The following is a 17,135-nucleotide window of genomic DNA, read 5'->3' on the forward strand; positions in this document are numbered from 1 at the left end:
TGCATTTCACAAGCAGACTGTGGATTCAGCCACATCACTCTAAAAGCTTTGTCAACTGGCCTCTCTACACTTCAGTTTGCAAAATGGATTTCATGTGTGACTAGTCACCACCACGAATGAGTGTTTACTACCCTGCCTTACCAGAGCAGATGATGCATTAAACATCAAGCTAGGCCTTAAGCCATGCAATATGACCACCATTTGTCAGGGTCCTTTACATGAAATGCGATAAAAGGCGAAAAGCATACTCTCTTTTGTCTGTTTTAGCCCTAAGTGCTTGTTTCTGACTCTGTGTTGCCTATTAATCATTTACCAACCTTGCCTTTCTTGAATAATCTTTCTTCTCTCTTTTTGTCTAACCCCCACCCCCCCCCACCCCACCCCACCCCTCACTTTCCCTGCCTTTCTCTCTTTCTTCCCCTCTCCCCCTTTCCCCTCTCCCCGCATGCTTATCTTTACTGGTGAGGAGAGCTGTTCTGTTTTGACTGACAGCGTCTACGGTCCTGTAATGTAATATTCATAATGTGTCACATAGTAAAACATCAATTTGAGCGTGATGCAGATTTCATGTCTGACAAGGTTAGGCTGTATGCAGGTCGTGACAGCACTGGCCTTGGGCAATAAATACCCAGCCCAGTGCCTCGGGAGCTCTTGGGTCTCTCAAGTGAAATACCCTGGTGCGTTACATCGGTGCCCCAATTAGTGCAATGACATAGAAACATAGTATTCATTCACACTGTACTGTGTAGTCTGTGGGGAGGTTAAATGTTGTCCTGTTCTTAGCCAAGCATGCACATGCTCAGTGGCCATTTGTGGTACTACAATAACACAAGATTTCAAAGCTGTAATATTACATGTTCACAGTGGTTACTGATTTTGCAGTATTGTGCTTATAAGCCGATGTCTCCTCAGAAACGGTTTGAGAAACCTCGAAATGTTGTGACAATGATTAGAACTCAACCTCTGTCTTTTCACCCTGCCTTTGTGATGTGTAAATATTAACGTGTTTTTATGTGGCATTTTAACTTCTTATGTTGAGGAAAGTTATCAGTTTGTCCGATCTCCTTTTGTGGCAGATCAAAGAGCTTGTGCCTGAGGTGCTTCATCCATCAGCTGTACTTTGTGTTCACTCAGCCTTTTTTCTAAATGCCATAAATGCAGCCCCATAATAATTACCTTCAGTGTCTATAAATATTAATTATTTAAAGCTTTTTGATTGTCTTCCATAGCTGTTATACTATTTATAATGATTGTTTGGTTACACTTTATTTCCTGGGTTCCATAGTTGCCAAATATCTTCCTAGAAAGGAACAATATACAATTGTAATGTCTTAGGAAGGTTCCTGGAAAATACTACGTAGTTTGCTACTAACTACAAAGAAAAATGGAAATGGTGTTCAACTGATATATGTTCAAATAATTCCAGTTAGCTATTAGTGTAACCTTCTTTTACCAGTGTAGTCACCTTTTACTCCGAGCAGGGCAGGTCAGCTAAACAAAATGTAAAATTTGTCTTTCTTGGTTTGAATTTACAGGCAACTTGAAGGACAATTCAAAATAGATGGCGAATGCATTAGGAAATTAAATAACCTAAAAAGTAAAACTTTGCCTCTTTATTTCTATTTATTTTTTTCTTTGAATTAAGATCATTTAGTTTTTATAATACTCCACAACAACCACTTTCAAGGGCAGCAAAAATGATATTGATGTCAACACGTTTGGGGAAAAATAAATAAATAAACAGTGTATGAGTCTTTCTTTTCCCTAGTCATCTCTACTAGCCCTCCCCCCTCCCTCCGACCCTTCTGCGTGGTCTTATCCTCCCTCTGTGGTTGGGTTGAATCATTAATATCCCTACTGGCTGACAGAGCCTTGTCATCTGCTCTGACCCTGTGATGGTAGGTTACCTATAGAGAATAACCTCTCCGCATGTCTCCCAAGGGCATCTTCACATTTCATCATGGAAATGCCCTGAACAAAGTCCTTTTACAAGGTGGCAGTAAGAGGATGGGAATGGTGCCTCTTGTATTTGAGTGCTGGTGCTCTCATCGGAAAAGGAGCAACCTGCTCCTAGCCCCAAATGAGAGCTCCTTTGATCTCCAGAAGATTATATATTTTACTGGATAATAATGTGCCTATAAGAAGTCACTTAGGCCCATGTGATACATTTAGTGTTTTAATCATTTGTGTTCTTTTTGCTCTTCTTCTTTTATGTTTCTTTCAAATTATATCCAGTGTTTCTTCCACTGGGATATTTTCTGTTCCATGTCAGTCTAAACGTGATCCCTGCATCCCCTCCTTATAATCCTCAGGTGTTGAAAACTTGACTCGGGCTTTGCCATCTCCCCTCATCGCCATCGCCATCATCAATTTGTCACGGCTCTTTGCGCACAGGTCTTGTCTGTGCCCATATCCCCCGTCCTTTCTCACCCTCCACTTAGGTGCTGCATGCATGTCCTTTTTGGCTACCAGTTCAGCCCTGACTTAGTGGTTTCTCTATCCCTGCCTGCCTGTGAAAGGATCTGTTGTCATCTATGTATTCCAACCATTATCTTTTGACGTTTCTCTCCCTCCCAATGAAAGACAGAGTGTGTCTGAAAGCTTAGAGCGATATCTGTGATGCTGCCAGAATGACAGCTCTGGCAGACGAGTTGTATCTCCTTTCGTGCTATTTATATGTCGTACTTATTCTTATCAGCTTTGAAGGTTATTACATACAAGAAAATATCACCATTAAATCTGCATCACCATTAAATCTCCCTAAACACGGCTTCTTTTCAAGTTTTGTTGATGCATGCATTTACATATTAGAATTGGTGTCAGTTTGATTAGTTTGTCACAGTTTACACATTTCCTTAGATTCTCTGTTTGTCTCTTTGTCAAGAAACTAGTCTATAAGCGGACCTTTTAAGGCAACAGTGTGTTACATTTTAAGCTGAATTGTTGTTGTTGTTGTTTTTTTGTAGGTACTTCGTTCTGCACAAGTTGCCCCGGTTGAAGTTCCTGGACACCAGGAAAGTAACCAAAAGAGAAGTGATGGAGGCACAGGCAAGAGGAGCCTTCATGAAAGTGGTCAAACCCAAATCAGAAGCTGTAAGTAAAGCTCTGTCTTTGTTTTTTTTTTTCCTTTTTCTTTTTTTTTTTCTTTTTTTGCACTGATTTAAGTTGTCGTCCCTCTGAAGTCTTGAGTGGATTTGTCACATTCATCCCTTTCTTCCCTTTTCTATTCTTTTCCTTTATCCTTTCTTTCTTCCTGTGCATGCTTGACTGTCACTCTCCCTTTACAGAGGTCCTACTACTGTGGCCCTTTCAAAAGAGTCTCTCTTTACCATCCCTTAAAGTGTATGTGGGTGTTGTATGTGAGTGCGTGTGGGTGAATGTGTGTGACCACGGCCTGACCTGATTCCGTATGCATGAGCCCAGATCAAAGACGACGGGCGGCTGTCCGGTCGCGGTTGTGTTGTCAAGTGTGACATGGTTGGCGATTGGAGTGACAGCTCACGTACATGCCGCTCACAATCGCTTAATTATCCCGGCCCATGCACTTATTCCTCCCTCTCTTGTTTTGGGCCACACAGACTAATTAGAGTTCGTGAGGTTCATAAATATAAATACTTCAACCCTTTTCACCTCCTTTTCCCCCTTTTTTAATACCCCTTTGATAATGCAATATAAATGAATGGCTTTAGCCTAGGTTTGATTTCATGTAATTGTAGGGTCATGAAATATTTACTGTTTGGATTAGCTAAGCTTTGTCGTTTCAAGGTCTCTGGGGCTCTGACAGTGAGCCTGGGAGGTAAAAATGGATCCAGAGTAGCAAGAGCGAAGGCATCCAGTGACAAATCAGAAGCATGTGAGTCGATGTTGGGTTTAAAAGTGCACGCGGAAAACAAAATATTTATTGTTTGAGACAATCAGCTAAGATAGTGTACTCTTTTAGTGTCAGTTCATTCTATGCTTTGTTCTTGATTTTTCATGCAAGTGGCAAGCGAGAAAGCAAAACATTGAAATAATTTAACCTCAGTCTGGCATGTTTGGTAGATGGAGAAAAGTGGAATGAAAACACTGTTCATCCACTTTATATAAAAAGAAACTAAGGACCTCTACAATGCTTTTTGGCAGGGTAAAGTCACTTTATAAGATTTTATTTACATAGCTTGTCAGTGAAAAAGAAATGTTTGCCTGTGTCGCCACAGCCTTAGATGAAAGGAGAGATAATCACTGATTCTAGCTGACATGATGTGTGTGTTTTTGTGTCTTTGTGTCTTTGAACCTGCTGTATATGATTATTTATTCTCTATGCAAAGTAAAAGGTTACAGCTTTGATGAGAACACGTCTACCTTCCATTGCACACAGTATTTTGTGCATCTGAACATACTTTTGCCGTCCTGTCCTTATTAGCAGTGTTTGAGTGAGTCTACACAATGATGAGAATTTTTGCCTGGACGTGTCCCCTGTCTGGGCCCTGCGATGTCACAGCACAGCAGCATTTCCATAACATTTGTTTTGAGTTAGATGAGACGTGATGTGTCAACTATCACAGACTTGATGAGCCATGAGTACCTCCCGGCTCTAATTGTCCACATCATCAGAGTGATTGTAAGCTGACCAATAGTGCGGGCCACCAATTAGCGAAACGTCTGCAACAGAAGAGGAAAGCAGGGAGAGATGATGGCATAATTAGATATTTGTGTTTGCTATTATGTCTGGTACAGCAGTGTGTTGCTCATAACAGTGGCTCATGGTACAGTGTCTGGCATTTGCTTCATTACAAAGGATGGTAATTAGCTGTCTCACTGTCGCTCGTGCTACCATTTGAGTCTCAATTAGTGCAGGTGTTGGGGTGGGGGGGGGATACAGGAACACAGACATGATTTTAAAAATTTATTAATGAAATTATCTGACTTTGAGTGTATCTGTGTTTATTTTTATTTTTTAAATTTTTGCTCAGCATATGGTTATTTTTCCCTCTACGAAAAATCTCCTTCCTACTGTTTACAGTAGATAAATTGAAACCATAGTAACAGCAGCCACTGCAGCAGGGTTACAGTGATACATGCTCCCTCATAACAGCATAAATCCAAAGAAAAAGCTCTTCTATCAGATAATTCCCATTGCATGATGTATGTATTGGAACAGTTAATGGGTGCACTGTGAAAGAGACAGTGCTGAACTTCTGGGACCTCTTTTGAGTCATATCGGAGTGGATTGTGACCACAGTTTAAACTCCTTTTCAATCATGCCATTATGGCATGGCACTGAGCGACGCCACATGGTTCGGATAAAGCAGTTATGGTCTTTAGCACAATCTGAACACCATAACTTTTCATACATTCCCAATGTTTTCCATGTTGTCTAAATCATAACCAGACAGTCAACGGCCGGTTGTTCGCAGGAAAAGGCACACACATGCATACACACACACACACACACATAAAAGCCTGTGAGACTTGTGAGTGCAAGACTTACAAAAAGCCTTCATGTAAATGACAGTCGTCATGTTACAGTCAGATCTTCCCTGCAAAGACAAACATTCTGACAAAGAAGAAAACAAAGACTTGTGTTCAAATAAAATAACCCTATTCATATACTGAGGATAAGTTTGTTGCTTCTTTAATTGTTACTGTTTGTCTTTATGCACTAGTGGGCATGACACTAAGTGGGTGACAATGATCTGTCTCTGACTTGTCTGTATGTTTTGGTGTTTGCCTCAAGCAGAGAGGTGGGTAATTTTCTCTTTTAGGTTTTTGTTATATTGCATTTCTGAGTGGAGAGGACAAGCAGTTGGACAGAAACAGAGGCATAATGACAAAGACAAGAGAAAGAGCGAGAGAGAAGAAAATTTATAAATACCTGAAGTAAACAAAAAAACGCAGAGGGTACGATTGAAGTGTTTTCCCAAAACCACAACACTAAGCAGAGTCGGAGTGGAAAAGCCTTGAGCTGTATTTTGGGAAATTGGGCGTGTTGGAATGCTATAATGTGATAATTCTCTTTGAGGACTTAGAGGTCATGGAATGAAATGGCGTTAAACCACGTAGAGCCATTTGGACTGTGTTGGGCTGCTTTCGGAAAATACATGTGGTACGTTTTGGCGCGGTTCCTCCACCTCCCTCCACTCAGCCACGGAGCCCATATTATGCTGTCGAACCCTTGGGTTAAACTGGCCATGTCTATCAAAACACTGTGACAGCACATTCTGTTTTCAGATCCCAAGCACCTCTGAAAAAAAAAAAAAAAGTGCGTGGCAAATTTAACTAGTAGAATAACATTTACTCCTTGCCACATGTTTAAGAGTGTTTCACAGCGAATGAAGTTACTCCATGGTCCCTCTCACTAAGCACGGCTTGGTAGCTACGTCAGCGGGTATAAATGTTCCTCGGATGTCACTTAGATTTTGCCTGGACGAAGTATTTGACTTGATTTTCTAGCATGAACACAAGTTTTTTTTTTTTTTCTCTCCACATCCTTCTGTGTATAATGTAAAGCAGACTGCATTGCAGGGTGGCTTCAGCCAACTCCCGGGTCCCATGAGTCTCTGCACACAGGGAAACGGTTCTTCAAGGGAATTGACAGTGACAGAGCCAGGAAAGTCCTCAAGTGGATCTTTTCAGTTCTGTTTTTTCTTCCCCAGACACTAACCTGTTTTACTCGGCAGCAGACAGCGGTTCATTTTAAGTTTGCACTGAAGGGAGCAGTCCAAATCTAAGATAGACTGCATGGTTTTAGACCCATGATTGTGCATTGATGCATGATTGTGGCTTTTTTTTTTTTGCAATGCAACTCTGGAAAAAGAGGAGGCATTCTGCTATAGGTTGGTTGTTTTGCTTCCTTTTCAAGTCTCAAATGTACCCTGTAAAGTATGTTGCCACGTTCATCTCTGTGTTAGAGAGTTATGAGTTCCCCGAAGCTCTCAAACATAACAAACAGCATGCAATATAGCGCTTTGTGAATGTGCCTTCAGTGGGTTAGCTGAATCATTTTACTGAACAAATGTGTCCTCAGAGAAAACTCAAGGAGTATGGTTCTCAACAGGGGAAGGAAATATAACCCAACAGATTGCTGTGGAAGCAGGTTTATTACCAGTCTTCACTCTCTGCTAGGTTCTGTATTTGCACCAGCTATTATACATACAGAACCCTGGATTTGTCACCTTTCTTTCATGACACATTCCTGAATCAGTATGTATACAGTAGGTCGACTAAGGACAGGGCTGCGGATTGAGTAGGGGTTGTGGGTAAATTGTAACCACACTTAGTGCCTGTCTGCTTTATGTTCAGACAAATAAACTCACTGACAGATTGTGATGTGCTCGCTTTCAAATTATGCTCTTTCCCCTGTCTTACATAATGTCTTGTTATCTGTTAATTGCATCACTTGAGACACTGCTGGTCTTAATGACAACATATCCTAAATGTTAAAACAGCTGTTTGTAATTGTTCGGACGTGTTTATTTTGTATGATAGACAAAAACCACTTTGTGTTTGTGTTAGATATTTCCAGGGAGCCACGTGGTCATTCTCTCAGGTATGTGTATTTGTCTGTCAGGATCTGTGAGTGTCGAATGCCTGCATTTGTGTATTTGTCCACAGCAAATGACTGCTGAAGTATGAGCTTGTCCAGTGTTTGGACCAGTGCGACAGGCCCTGTTCTGAGCACCCTGGCAGCTTAAACTGAGAGGTCACAAAGGGGTTATAAGCCGGGAAAACAACAGCAATTAGAGGGAGTGACTCACACTGTCCACATAAATCATCCAGGCCCTGCATATCATAAACACACTGTAAAACTTTAAAGCACAATTAATTGTAAGTAATAGTGCCAAGATTGATTTATTGCTTCTTTCAAAGCCTGGAGACACGGGGTGCGTGACCCGAGTGTCACGTCGCTCTCGCAAGCGAAAATGATAGATGTATTATTCATTTTTGGCTAAACGCAGAGCATAAAAACAAACATGTTTTTGTAAGGGCTTTTAAGAGACGCTGAAGTGGCCGTGTTGCATTAACTGATTTTCCTCTCCTTCTGCTGGCATCCAGTACAGAGAAGGAGCGCCTCTGTGGTGAAGCATTTGTTGTCTCGACGTCTCTTGTGTTTAGCAGTGGAGTTTGAGGCCTGTCAGAAAACAGGCCAAGGCTGGTCAGCAATAATGAGATGTCTCCCTCTCCTATTTTGATATAAAGTTTTCATAAACTTTGACAAATCATGCAATCGTTCACGTAACTTTTCTCTTTTTTCATCTTTAAAATGGAAGTCTTTGTTAAGGTTTTATTAGAGTAATAATACTGGTATTGGCAAGCTGCAAAGCCTTTGCTTTTTACACATACTGTTCCAACTAGATCCTTTATATGCCTTTGGGAAGGGCCAAGTTTTTATAGTAATTTCACTGTTTTCAAAGTTCCATTTAGACACAGAAAACTACAGGGAAATAACACACTTCCTCCTTTCAGTATCTTTGAACAGTTATAATTTTTTAGACATATGTAAAGTAGATTCTGCACACACAGGCCTATGTCTCACAGTCATTATGTTCTTCTATAAAACTGAGCCTTCTTTCATTGCATGCCAAGGGGTTGCAAAACTCCACAATCCCACTGTAGCAACAATATTACAGCCACTACGGCATCCCTTCAATTACACTTCTTATCAAATGATGCTTTTAGCTATTACATAGTGCAGCGTCCCAGTGCGTTGGCCTATCAGTCCAATCAGAGCTAATCCTCCCTGTTGGTCTCTTTGGTGACAGGAAGATGCTGCTAGCCTAATGAGAGACAGCTGGCTTAGTGTTTTCTGCGCTCTGAAAAAAAAAAGTCCATCCCTCTTTCTCCTACATCCTACCCCACCGGGTGTTTCCACAGAATCGTGCCAAACTTTAAATCTCTCAAAGAGATCAGTTATTTCTTGGCCTGTCTCTTTTAGTTGATGTTGACACTACACATTAATCACTGTTTCAGCACTCGCATTTACAGTTTACTTTGAAGTTGATTGTCATGTGCACCCACTCCAGGCAGCTTTGCTATAATTCACATTCAGATTTTTATCAGATAATTCAAGGAAAGTTGTTGCTGTTTATGGCATGCAGATGTTGATATGGCATTAAAAAAAGTTAATGAATGTTAGAGCTTCAAATCTTGTGCCAGATGAGGTGGATACAGTCTACACAAAAGTGTTTGTTCATGATTCACCATAGGGACCAAAGTGAAAGTTTTAGTTAATTTGTGTGAAACTCTAAATGTTAAATTTGTTTTTCAGACATGACAGCATTGGACTTCTCCCTCCCACTCCACTGTGCTGGATCATTTGAGCTTTAAACCTTTATACCAGTTGTGTCTGTTCTTCAGTACAGTGTTAACGGAGATGGAGCCTTCTTTCAGCGGCAGCGACTTTCAGAGCATGCAACAGAGGACAGAGCCAGAGCTGAAAGTCCCTCCACTGAAGTTTGTGCTTACACAGGCCTTATTTGTGGTTTTTAGAGCTTGTCAGACATGTCAAGCGCAGGCTAGAAAAAGTATATTGTTTCCAGCCACTTGGATTCCTTTCCCCCTGACATCTGCCACTCTGCCGAGATGATAAATTCTTGCCTCATTAAGCGTGGGTGTGGGATTACAGGCTGACAACACATTAATCACTGGGCTGGGTGGCAGCAGCCCTGCACCAGCTACAGGCATTGTTAACCAAACTTTTCTAATGTGTCACTCTCCTCCCTGACAGCCCATAATCAATCATCCTGATTGGCAGGGCTGATAGATTACACTATTTATACTTTGTGTAATGAAAGCTAGCGTTTCCACCTACTGTCATTGTCGAGACGATGATAGGCCACACCGTCCAGCTGAATGGGAACACATACAAAAAGAGACAGAGAGAAAAGAAAGGGTAGGCAGACCTTGGCGCAGCATTGTGAACTTTAAAACAGACACTGGTGAGCTCCATGCTGGGGGGTGGGTGGGAATGGAGCATTCTACGAGTCGGTATTGTTCCCCCTGTACGGTATAGCTTAAAGGCAGTCTTCACACCATCACTGAGCTATTGTCATCTTTGTTGCTATCAGTGGCAGGCCGTGCTCTCACAGGTAAAACTACGCTTTGTCTGCGGTGGGATTGAGTTTCCCCGTGACCCTGTTGGTGAGGTGAGGTTTTTGTTGTCAAAGCCTCTTTTCTGACAGAAAGTGAATGATTTACACATGTATAACAACAAAATGACAGGACACCATATACTGTACTTGTGTGTGTATGTGTACTTGTCAATGTGCAGAGGTCGGCAGGATAATGGATTTCACTGTTTCCTCACTAAGAGCTTTAGAACTATGTTACATCGCTTTACAACGCCCCTAGCAGTAATTTTTTTTGCATGGGAACTTGTGGATGAAATGACACACTGCTGGTAGCCTTCAAACATAATAAGGTTATGTTTCTTTTTTTGTTCATTTTCAGCAGTACGTCTGGAATTAGAGATGTCCTCGGCACACCGAGAGAGGATATTGAATATGAGCTCTTAGTTGAGAGGCTGCCAAGCATTTGGAGAAAAGAAATGTGGGGAGAAAAAACAGTCCATCATGTTTTTGACAGGCAGTAAATCTGAGAGTTTCCTTATGAGACAGTGTGCTGTCAAGAAATTAGTTAACTAGACCATATTATGGAGAGCCAGGTAATTTACCCTCAGAGATGCAATCGCAAATAACTAGCAGGAGGCCGCATCCCTGACCTGACATTGCTTTGTGTATAATGCAAAATCTAGTGACATGCTCAATGGGTTCTGTCAGCTGCAGGATTGAATTCTCTGCCTACTGCGTCTCAGTTTGGAGCACGCTGGTCAATTATTTCTGAGGCTGTCAGTGCGTAGGGAGACACTGTTATTTAGTATGTGTTAACTTGGCATCATTAAGACACTCGCCTGACAGAGAATAGCACACCTGAATGTTATTTATTTTGATTCCCCGACAGGGGTAACCTTCAAACACGTTGACCTCTCCCTATTTTGCGTTTTGTGAAATCCCACTCGGTCCATTAGAAACAGGAGCTGTCGAGACAGTAGGGAATCAGATGACCGAGAGTCGTCTAATCTAACACAGTAATGCGCAAGAGAAGCTTCCATTTGTAGGGACAGATTGCTCTGATCACATGGTGGCAGTTCAGTGTCTATCCACGCTTGCGGAGTAGACATCGCTGTCCACACAATGTCTTTAAAACACATAGAGAAATGTCATATTATCATAGATCCATGTTTTTGTGTGCAAGCACACTATTGAAATGGAATGCAGCAGTTTTATGTTGCGTGTTCCTTTTTTAAGTGGTCCTTCAACAGAAACAGTGCCAGTGCAATAGCTTATCTTTGGCTTGTGTAAACAGATAAAAACTTTTGCATGTGCACATTATAATTTAGTACTGCCACCTGAAAGAAACAGACAATGGATATTTTAAACCTTTTAAATAGCAGGTATAGTCTGAGCTCCGCAGTTAGGACGCGACAGATACGCAGAAGTGTTCCAGTGTTTTCTCTAAAATCTCAGTGATGTCTTTGATGCTAGTTTAGCAAGAAAAACAGTCAGGTTTGGACATAAGTTTAAAATTTGAACTCTGTGGGAAACCGATAGTTACCATTCTGCACTGCCCCTCCTCATCCTCCAACACCTCCACCTCCACCACCAACCAGCTCCGGTGATGAATGGGAAACCTGATCGAGTAAAGCCTCAGCATCACCTCTGTACAGCAGGATGACATGATTAGGAGGTGACAGCTTCTGTAACAACATCTCTGCATTTATCTTTTTCTGCTCCCTCTCTCTCACCCTCTGTGTCTCTCTCCCTCATTCGCTTGCGCTCTCTCTCTCTCTCTCTCTGTCTGTCTCTTTCCTCTCAACAAGTCAGACTACTCTATAATTAATGTCCCTGAGGGCTATCCGCAGGTCAGGCAAGGGGGGTGCTGTTGAGACAGGTAGTCTTGACACCTCCAGCTTTGTAGCTTATGCATGCATGTGGGTAGACGGCTGGGGAGGGGTGAGAGAGGCCAATGATGAGGGCTAGAGCATGTTTAGGTTGGAGGCTAAGGCGGGAGGAATACTGTAGGTTGAAGGAAGCCAGGCCTCGCTGTGCGACCTTTCCACCTGAGAGACATAAAGGATGGTTTTTCACTGGATTAACCAGTCAAATCTGGTGCATTAAAGGCTTAGCCTGTCAGAAGTCTCACATCTGAGTGACAGAAGAAGGAACATACAGTTTCAATATTGTCAGCACCAAACACATTTAGCCCAAGGAACATAATGTTATGGGATATATTGTTCTGGGACGTTTGATAGTGAGTGTGTATTTGTTTTACAGAGCACTGAACCTGTGCAAACACAAATAAAGAAAGGCTGTATTGCAGCTGGACCAAACTGTTCAATTGGTCAAAAGTTTGCATAACACTCTCATTCATGCGAATTCAGTCTCACTCTTTGTGGTGTGCTGCTTCTCACGTTGCTTTTTAACAGATTTTAGAGAATGTTTAGCCACTCTGTTCATATGTACGTTTGAAGTGTACTCTTACACCATGCACCTCTCATCTGCATCTTTCCAAAATCCACACACTCTCTCTCCCACTCTGCGTTTTACACAAACACCACAGCTCCCTTTTCCCAACAATCGCACTCTGAATAGGTACTCATCCCTGTGTTTGCTACTGGTGGAGAGGCATTTTTCTCTTCTTTTCCTTCTCAAGTTTTGAATAGCGGGAGAAAAAAGGATGAGAGAAGCAGGGTGATGAACGGGGCGATGGGAGAATTGGGCGGCGGTAAAGAGGAAAATAAATTGAGGCAGAGGAGGAAAAGGAGACGTTGTTTAGCAGCGGAGATATGTGAAAGAGTGAGGACTGCCCACGGTGCACTATAGGTCATTGCAGGGGCAGAGGGGTCAAGTGACACTCAAACGGCATTCTTCTGACATTCATGTTGGAGAGGGCTGTGAAGGATTGGCACTGGGCTACAGGGCACAAATGGGCAGTGAAGTGGGTGAAGATCCTTAATGCCACAGTGTTTCAGTGTCACCAATCTGCAAAGAATTTGTCATCTTCACTGGGTTTTGTTGTTGTGATGAGAGCTTGGTGAAGGTGCAAGCTTCCATCCACAAAATCTGAATCCGCTACATGCTAAAACAAAGAGTATTAAGCTCATAATTTTTTTCATCAGCCGGGCATTTTTTTTTTTTTTTTTAGAATTTTTGGTGTCAAATTATTTGCATCTTTTAGTAGTTATCAATGATATTATTACCTATTACCCTTTCATTCGGTGTCTATTTGCAGTTGGCGTCCAGCTGCAAGCTGACAGATTCATAATGCCTCTTCCCAGAATAGGTCTGACTTCTATGCGGTGTACCATACTTAAGAAACTGAATTAGAGCCAGTGAGCTGTAAAGGTCTGTAATAAGATATCCTGTGAGATGTACTGTAAGTCATGATTAGTAACACATATTTTATTTCAAGGATAACTTCTCCAGGCAGTGTTGAACAAAGCTTTGTCATTTCATCAAGTCTGATTAAATACAGGAAGCACTGTCCCGTGGTTGTAGGTGGCAAACAAAGCCATTCTGACAGAGAATGGATCTGTTTCTCTTTATTACTGTTTGTCTGTTTTCCCTGTTCTCTTTTACCTCATGGTGATAAACCACTCCCAGAGGTCCCAGGGACTGACAGCTCTGACCTTGAAGCACCGACCCATTTTGTCCCATTCTGTAAGATCTGTCTTTTATCTTGTTAAGACCTACAATTGTAACCCATAACCCAGACATTTAATATGATATGATAATAGGTATCCCCCCTGGATCATCTGATATGCTGTTTCCATGCAGCAGGCAGATGGATAGGGCACAACGGGCATCACTTCCCAGTGTTTTGCCTGCCAACTGGCAACGTCCGTCACCAGACGTGTTCAGGGTAATCCGAGAGATGGGCCAAGCCGCAGCGGCTCCAACTTTCATCACACCTGTGCTAAAAGAGCGGTGAGGAACAGCCTGCCCCCCCCCCCCCCCCCCCCCCCCCCCCCCGTCTCCACCCACTGTAAGGGAATATTGAGACGGCTGTGGATCAGATGGGCTCACATCCTGTCAGACTCATCAGATTTCAGGACGACTGAGTGCTTTTGTCAGCTGAATTCCAGACATCTTCTTTCTTTCACTCTAGAAGGGTTTTCAAAGATTATGTGTCTCAGGACTTGACCCCCCTCGAAACAATAGTATCATTGATACCATGATGCCTCTAACTAATGCTAATGGTGTATGGTACATAATTCATGAGATATCAGGGTGATCAAAATATGAAGTCCTCGCCTAAAATCCAAACCAAACCAGCAGGCCAGAGTGAGGGAGACAGCAAGTCTGATGCTCCTTTCATGAAAACACCCTTGTCTTCAGCTCTTCCTCTCATCTCCTCCAGCTTCTCTCTTAGTGCCCTCTGTCACAGATGTCATTCTTTCCTGACACCTGTCTGCCCTCCTCTCTTGTCTCACTGTCCCATCTCCGTCTCTGTGGGGTGGAACTGTTTGTTTTTGGAGGTTTGTTTATGGGGGGAAGAAATACCCCGCTGCTCCAGGCCGCCTCTAGTCTTTCAGCTCATCACACAGAACATGACAGCCCTCCTTCTCTTTGGTGTTGAGATGAGCTGTTTCTCCTGTCCCCATGGGGAGTCAAAAATTTCTGCTTCGCTCTCTCCTTCTTGAACTTCACTTCAAGACAGCGGATCGATACGGTGTGCACGAGCAAGCGCTACCTGCTTTGGGGCGTGTACACAAACATTGTGTAATTTTGCAGTGAAGTGGTTCGAGGTTATATACCTGTTCAGTCCGAGAGGAATGAATGTTTCATTGAATACAGTTATTTCTACATTTTTTTCCACACATAAACTGTCCTTGAATGGAAATTCGGTGTTAACTAAAAAGGGATCTTTTAGAATTATCATATGAGCTTCAGAGGCAAAGATTTACGAACGCCAGTAAAAGTAAATCTGTGCTTTAAAATCCCAAATCATCAAATACTTGTCTAATTATATTTGCTATCACATTTTCATTAACATTAGGTAATATCAGTGTAATCTGTGCTATTTGGACACTACAGCTTGTAATTATTGCAATGAAATTAGGTTTTAATTCTGGTAAACATGAATAGTAAAAAGACTATGATTGGCCTGTAATTAGGAGCGAGTGAAATCAGACACTGACAACTTGTAGCTTGTAATTATGCTGTTTTGCTGACACACAGTGTAATTATGTTGCTTACTTTAGCAATGATGTGTTAAACACTCAAGAGTTCCCATTTATAATATCTGTGAATTATCAAAATGCATTTTAAGTGCATGTATTTCTGTTATGGCATAGACGAGGTTTGGTTTGTAGACAGAGGAAACTGAGGTTCATGGAAAATTGTTAATACCAATAATCACACTGGGTGGTCTACAACTGGCCCTCTGAGGCATCTGGGACTCCACCCAGCAAGCTGACTCCTGGTTTCACTCTTTTGTAGCCTATTTCAGTACTTCATACTTCTCCATCTTTCTAGTATTTAGGTTTATATCAGCACATCAGATAACCCCGAGACATAACAGTAAAATCTTGAGTGCACACACACACACACACACACACACACACTCTCACTCCTGAGTTTTTTGTGTTTTTGTGGGGTTTTTTGCGTGTGTGTTTTGTGTGTGCAAGTTGTATGTATTTCGTTTTCTTTCTTGTCTCTTAGAGAATGGAGTTAAGACTGAATCAGCTGTTCACACAACCGCCTCACATAGCATATACACACATACGCACACACAGACACAGTACTCAGACATGTACAAAAGCCCAATTGCACAGTAGCAAACACACATTTTTGCACACAAAAGCACTCACACACCTAAAGAGGGGGCTGTGCCTCCGGGGGCCACGTCAGTTACCTGCTGACACGCAGGCTAGTGATTGATGAGACGCCGGGGGCGCTGGAGTAGACTTTGTCAGCTGCTCATAATTTATACATCTTATCTCCATCAGAAGAAAAGACAGAGTGCCGCGTTGTGTATATGGAGATGAAAACACTGGGCTTGTTTAGGCAGCGGTGACAGGGTAGCTGCTAGCTGTTAGCCGTGGCGCAGAGTGAAAACTCAGATTGCTATCTGTTAGCTTTCTCACCAGGTCCCTCTGTGGCCAGAGCCTTCACTCTTTGCTTGTGACGAATCCTCTGTCTGTCAGTCATTCTCACTCACTTTTATTGCCCCTCTCTCTCTCATGTTTCCTTCACTCTTTGTGTCTGCTTTTCTCTCCTCTGTCTCGCTCTCTTGTGTCTCTATTTCTCTTCTGTGACCCTTTCTTTTTTTTTCTCTCTCTCTATCTTTCTCTTCTCTGTCTATCTCCTGTCACATTCTCGGGCCAGACAGGCCCAAGCCTCCGCTGAAAGCTACTGGCTCTTCCTCTGTCCACTCACAGGGCGAAGGTCAGGACAGAGGCAAGGGTTGAGTTACAGAATAATTAGCACTGTCAGCATCATGTTGAAATCAATGTTCAGATGTTGTGTGAGGGTGGGCCAGAGGATTTATTGTAGTACAGTTGAGCACAGGCAAGATTTATTTGGAACTAACATACTGAGAATCCATTTGTGTTTCTTTTTTTTTTTAAATCCATAAATACTGTAATTAGGGCACAAGCAAGGACTTGCAGTTGTCATGTTGTATTGCATTGTGTTGCATTTCTTTGTGAGTACTACAATTGTCTGTAACTATGTGGATGATTAGATGGGTGATTAGAGGGTCAGTGTTTCAGAAGAACAAAAGAAGAACTCTGAACACTGTCTTTCCGGTGGAAACAAATGCAGCGTCTTGCTGTTTTAGAATTTGTTGTTGTAACTGTTGTGATTTTTATTTCAGTGTTGTTCAAGCCCAGAAACAAAGAAATGTATCACTGATCCTGCAGAGAGCTTGTCAGTGGTAAATGAATCTGACTTCTGTTGCCCTGTACACTCAGTGTTTGATATCACTTTCCTGAATGTGAAAAGAAAGTTTATCAACCCACAGAACTTCACCTTACTCTCTTCCAATTGTCTTTTAGCACGCTTTGTTCTCTCAAATTGTGTTCAGATGTTTTTAAGAGTGTCAGTTAACTACTGCACAAGCAAAACAACTTTGATTCCATAACCCCTTCCCAC

General features: G+C 42.1%; 1 protein-coding gene across 1 annotated transcript in view; it reads left to right on the top strand.

Moving 5' to 3' along the window:
* lrmda (leucine rich melanocyte differentiation associated) overlaps positions 1–17,135 on the top strand; it is a 203,044-nt gene that overhangs the window by 139,407 nt on the left and 46,502 nt on the right. Inside the window, exon 5 of the mRNA XM_041050327.1 lies at positions 2,967–3,093. Within this exon, the coding sequence (XP_040906261.1) occupies positions 2,967–3,093 (127 nt within the window). The remainder of the gene's footprint in view (positions 1–2,966; positions 3,094–17,135) is intronic.

This window comes from Toxotes jaculatrix, chromosome 11 (assembly GCF_017976425.1).
Source record: "Toxotes jaculatrix isolate fToxJac2 chromosome 11, fToxJac2.pri, whole genome shotgun sequence".
Classification (NCBI taxonomy): domain Eukaryota; kingdom Metazoa; phylum Chordata; class Actinopteri; family Toxotidae; genus Toxotes; species Toxotes jaculatrix.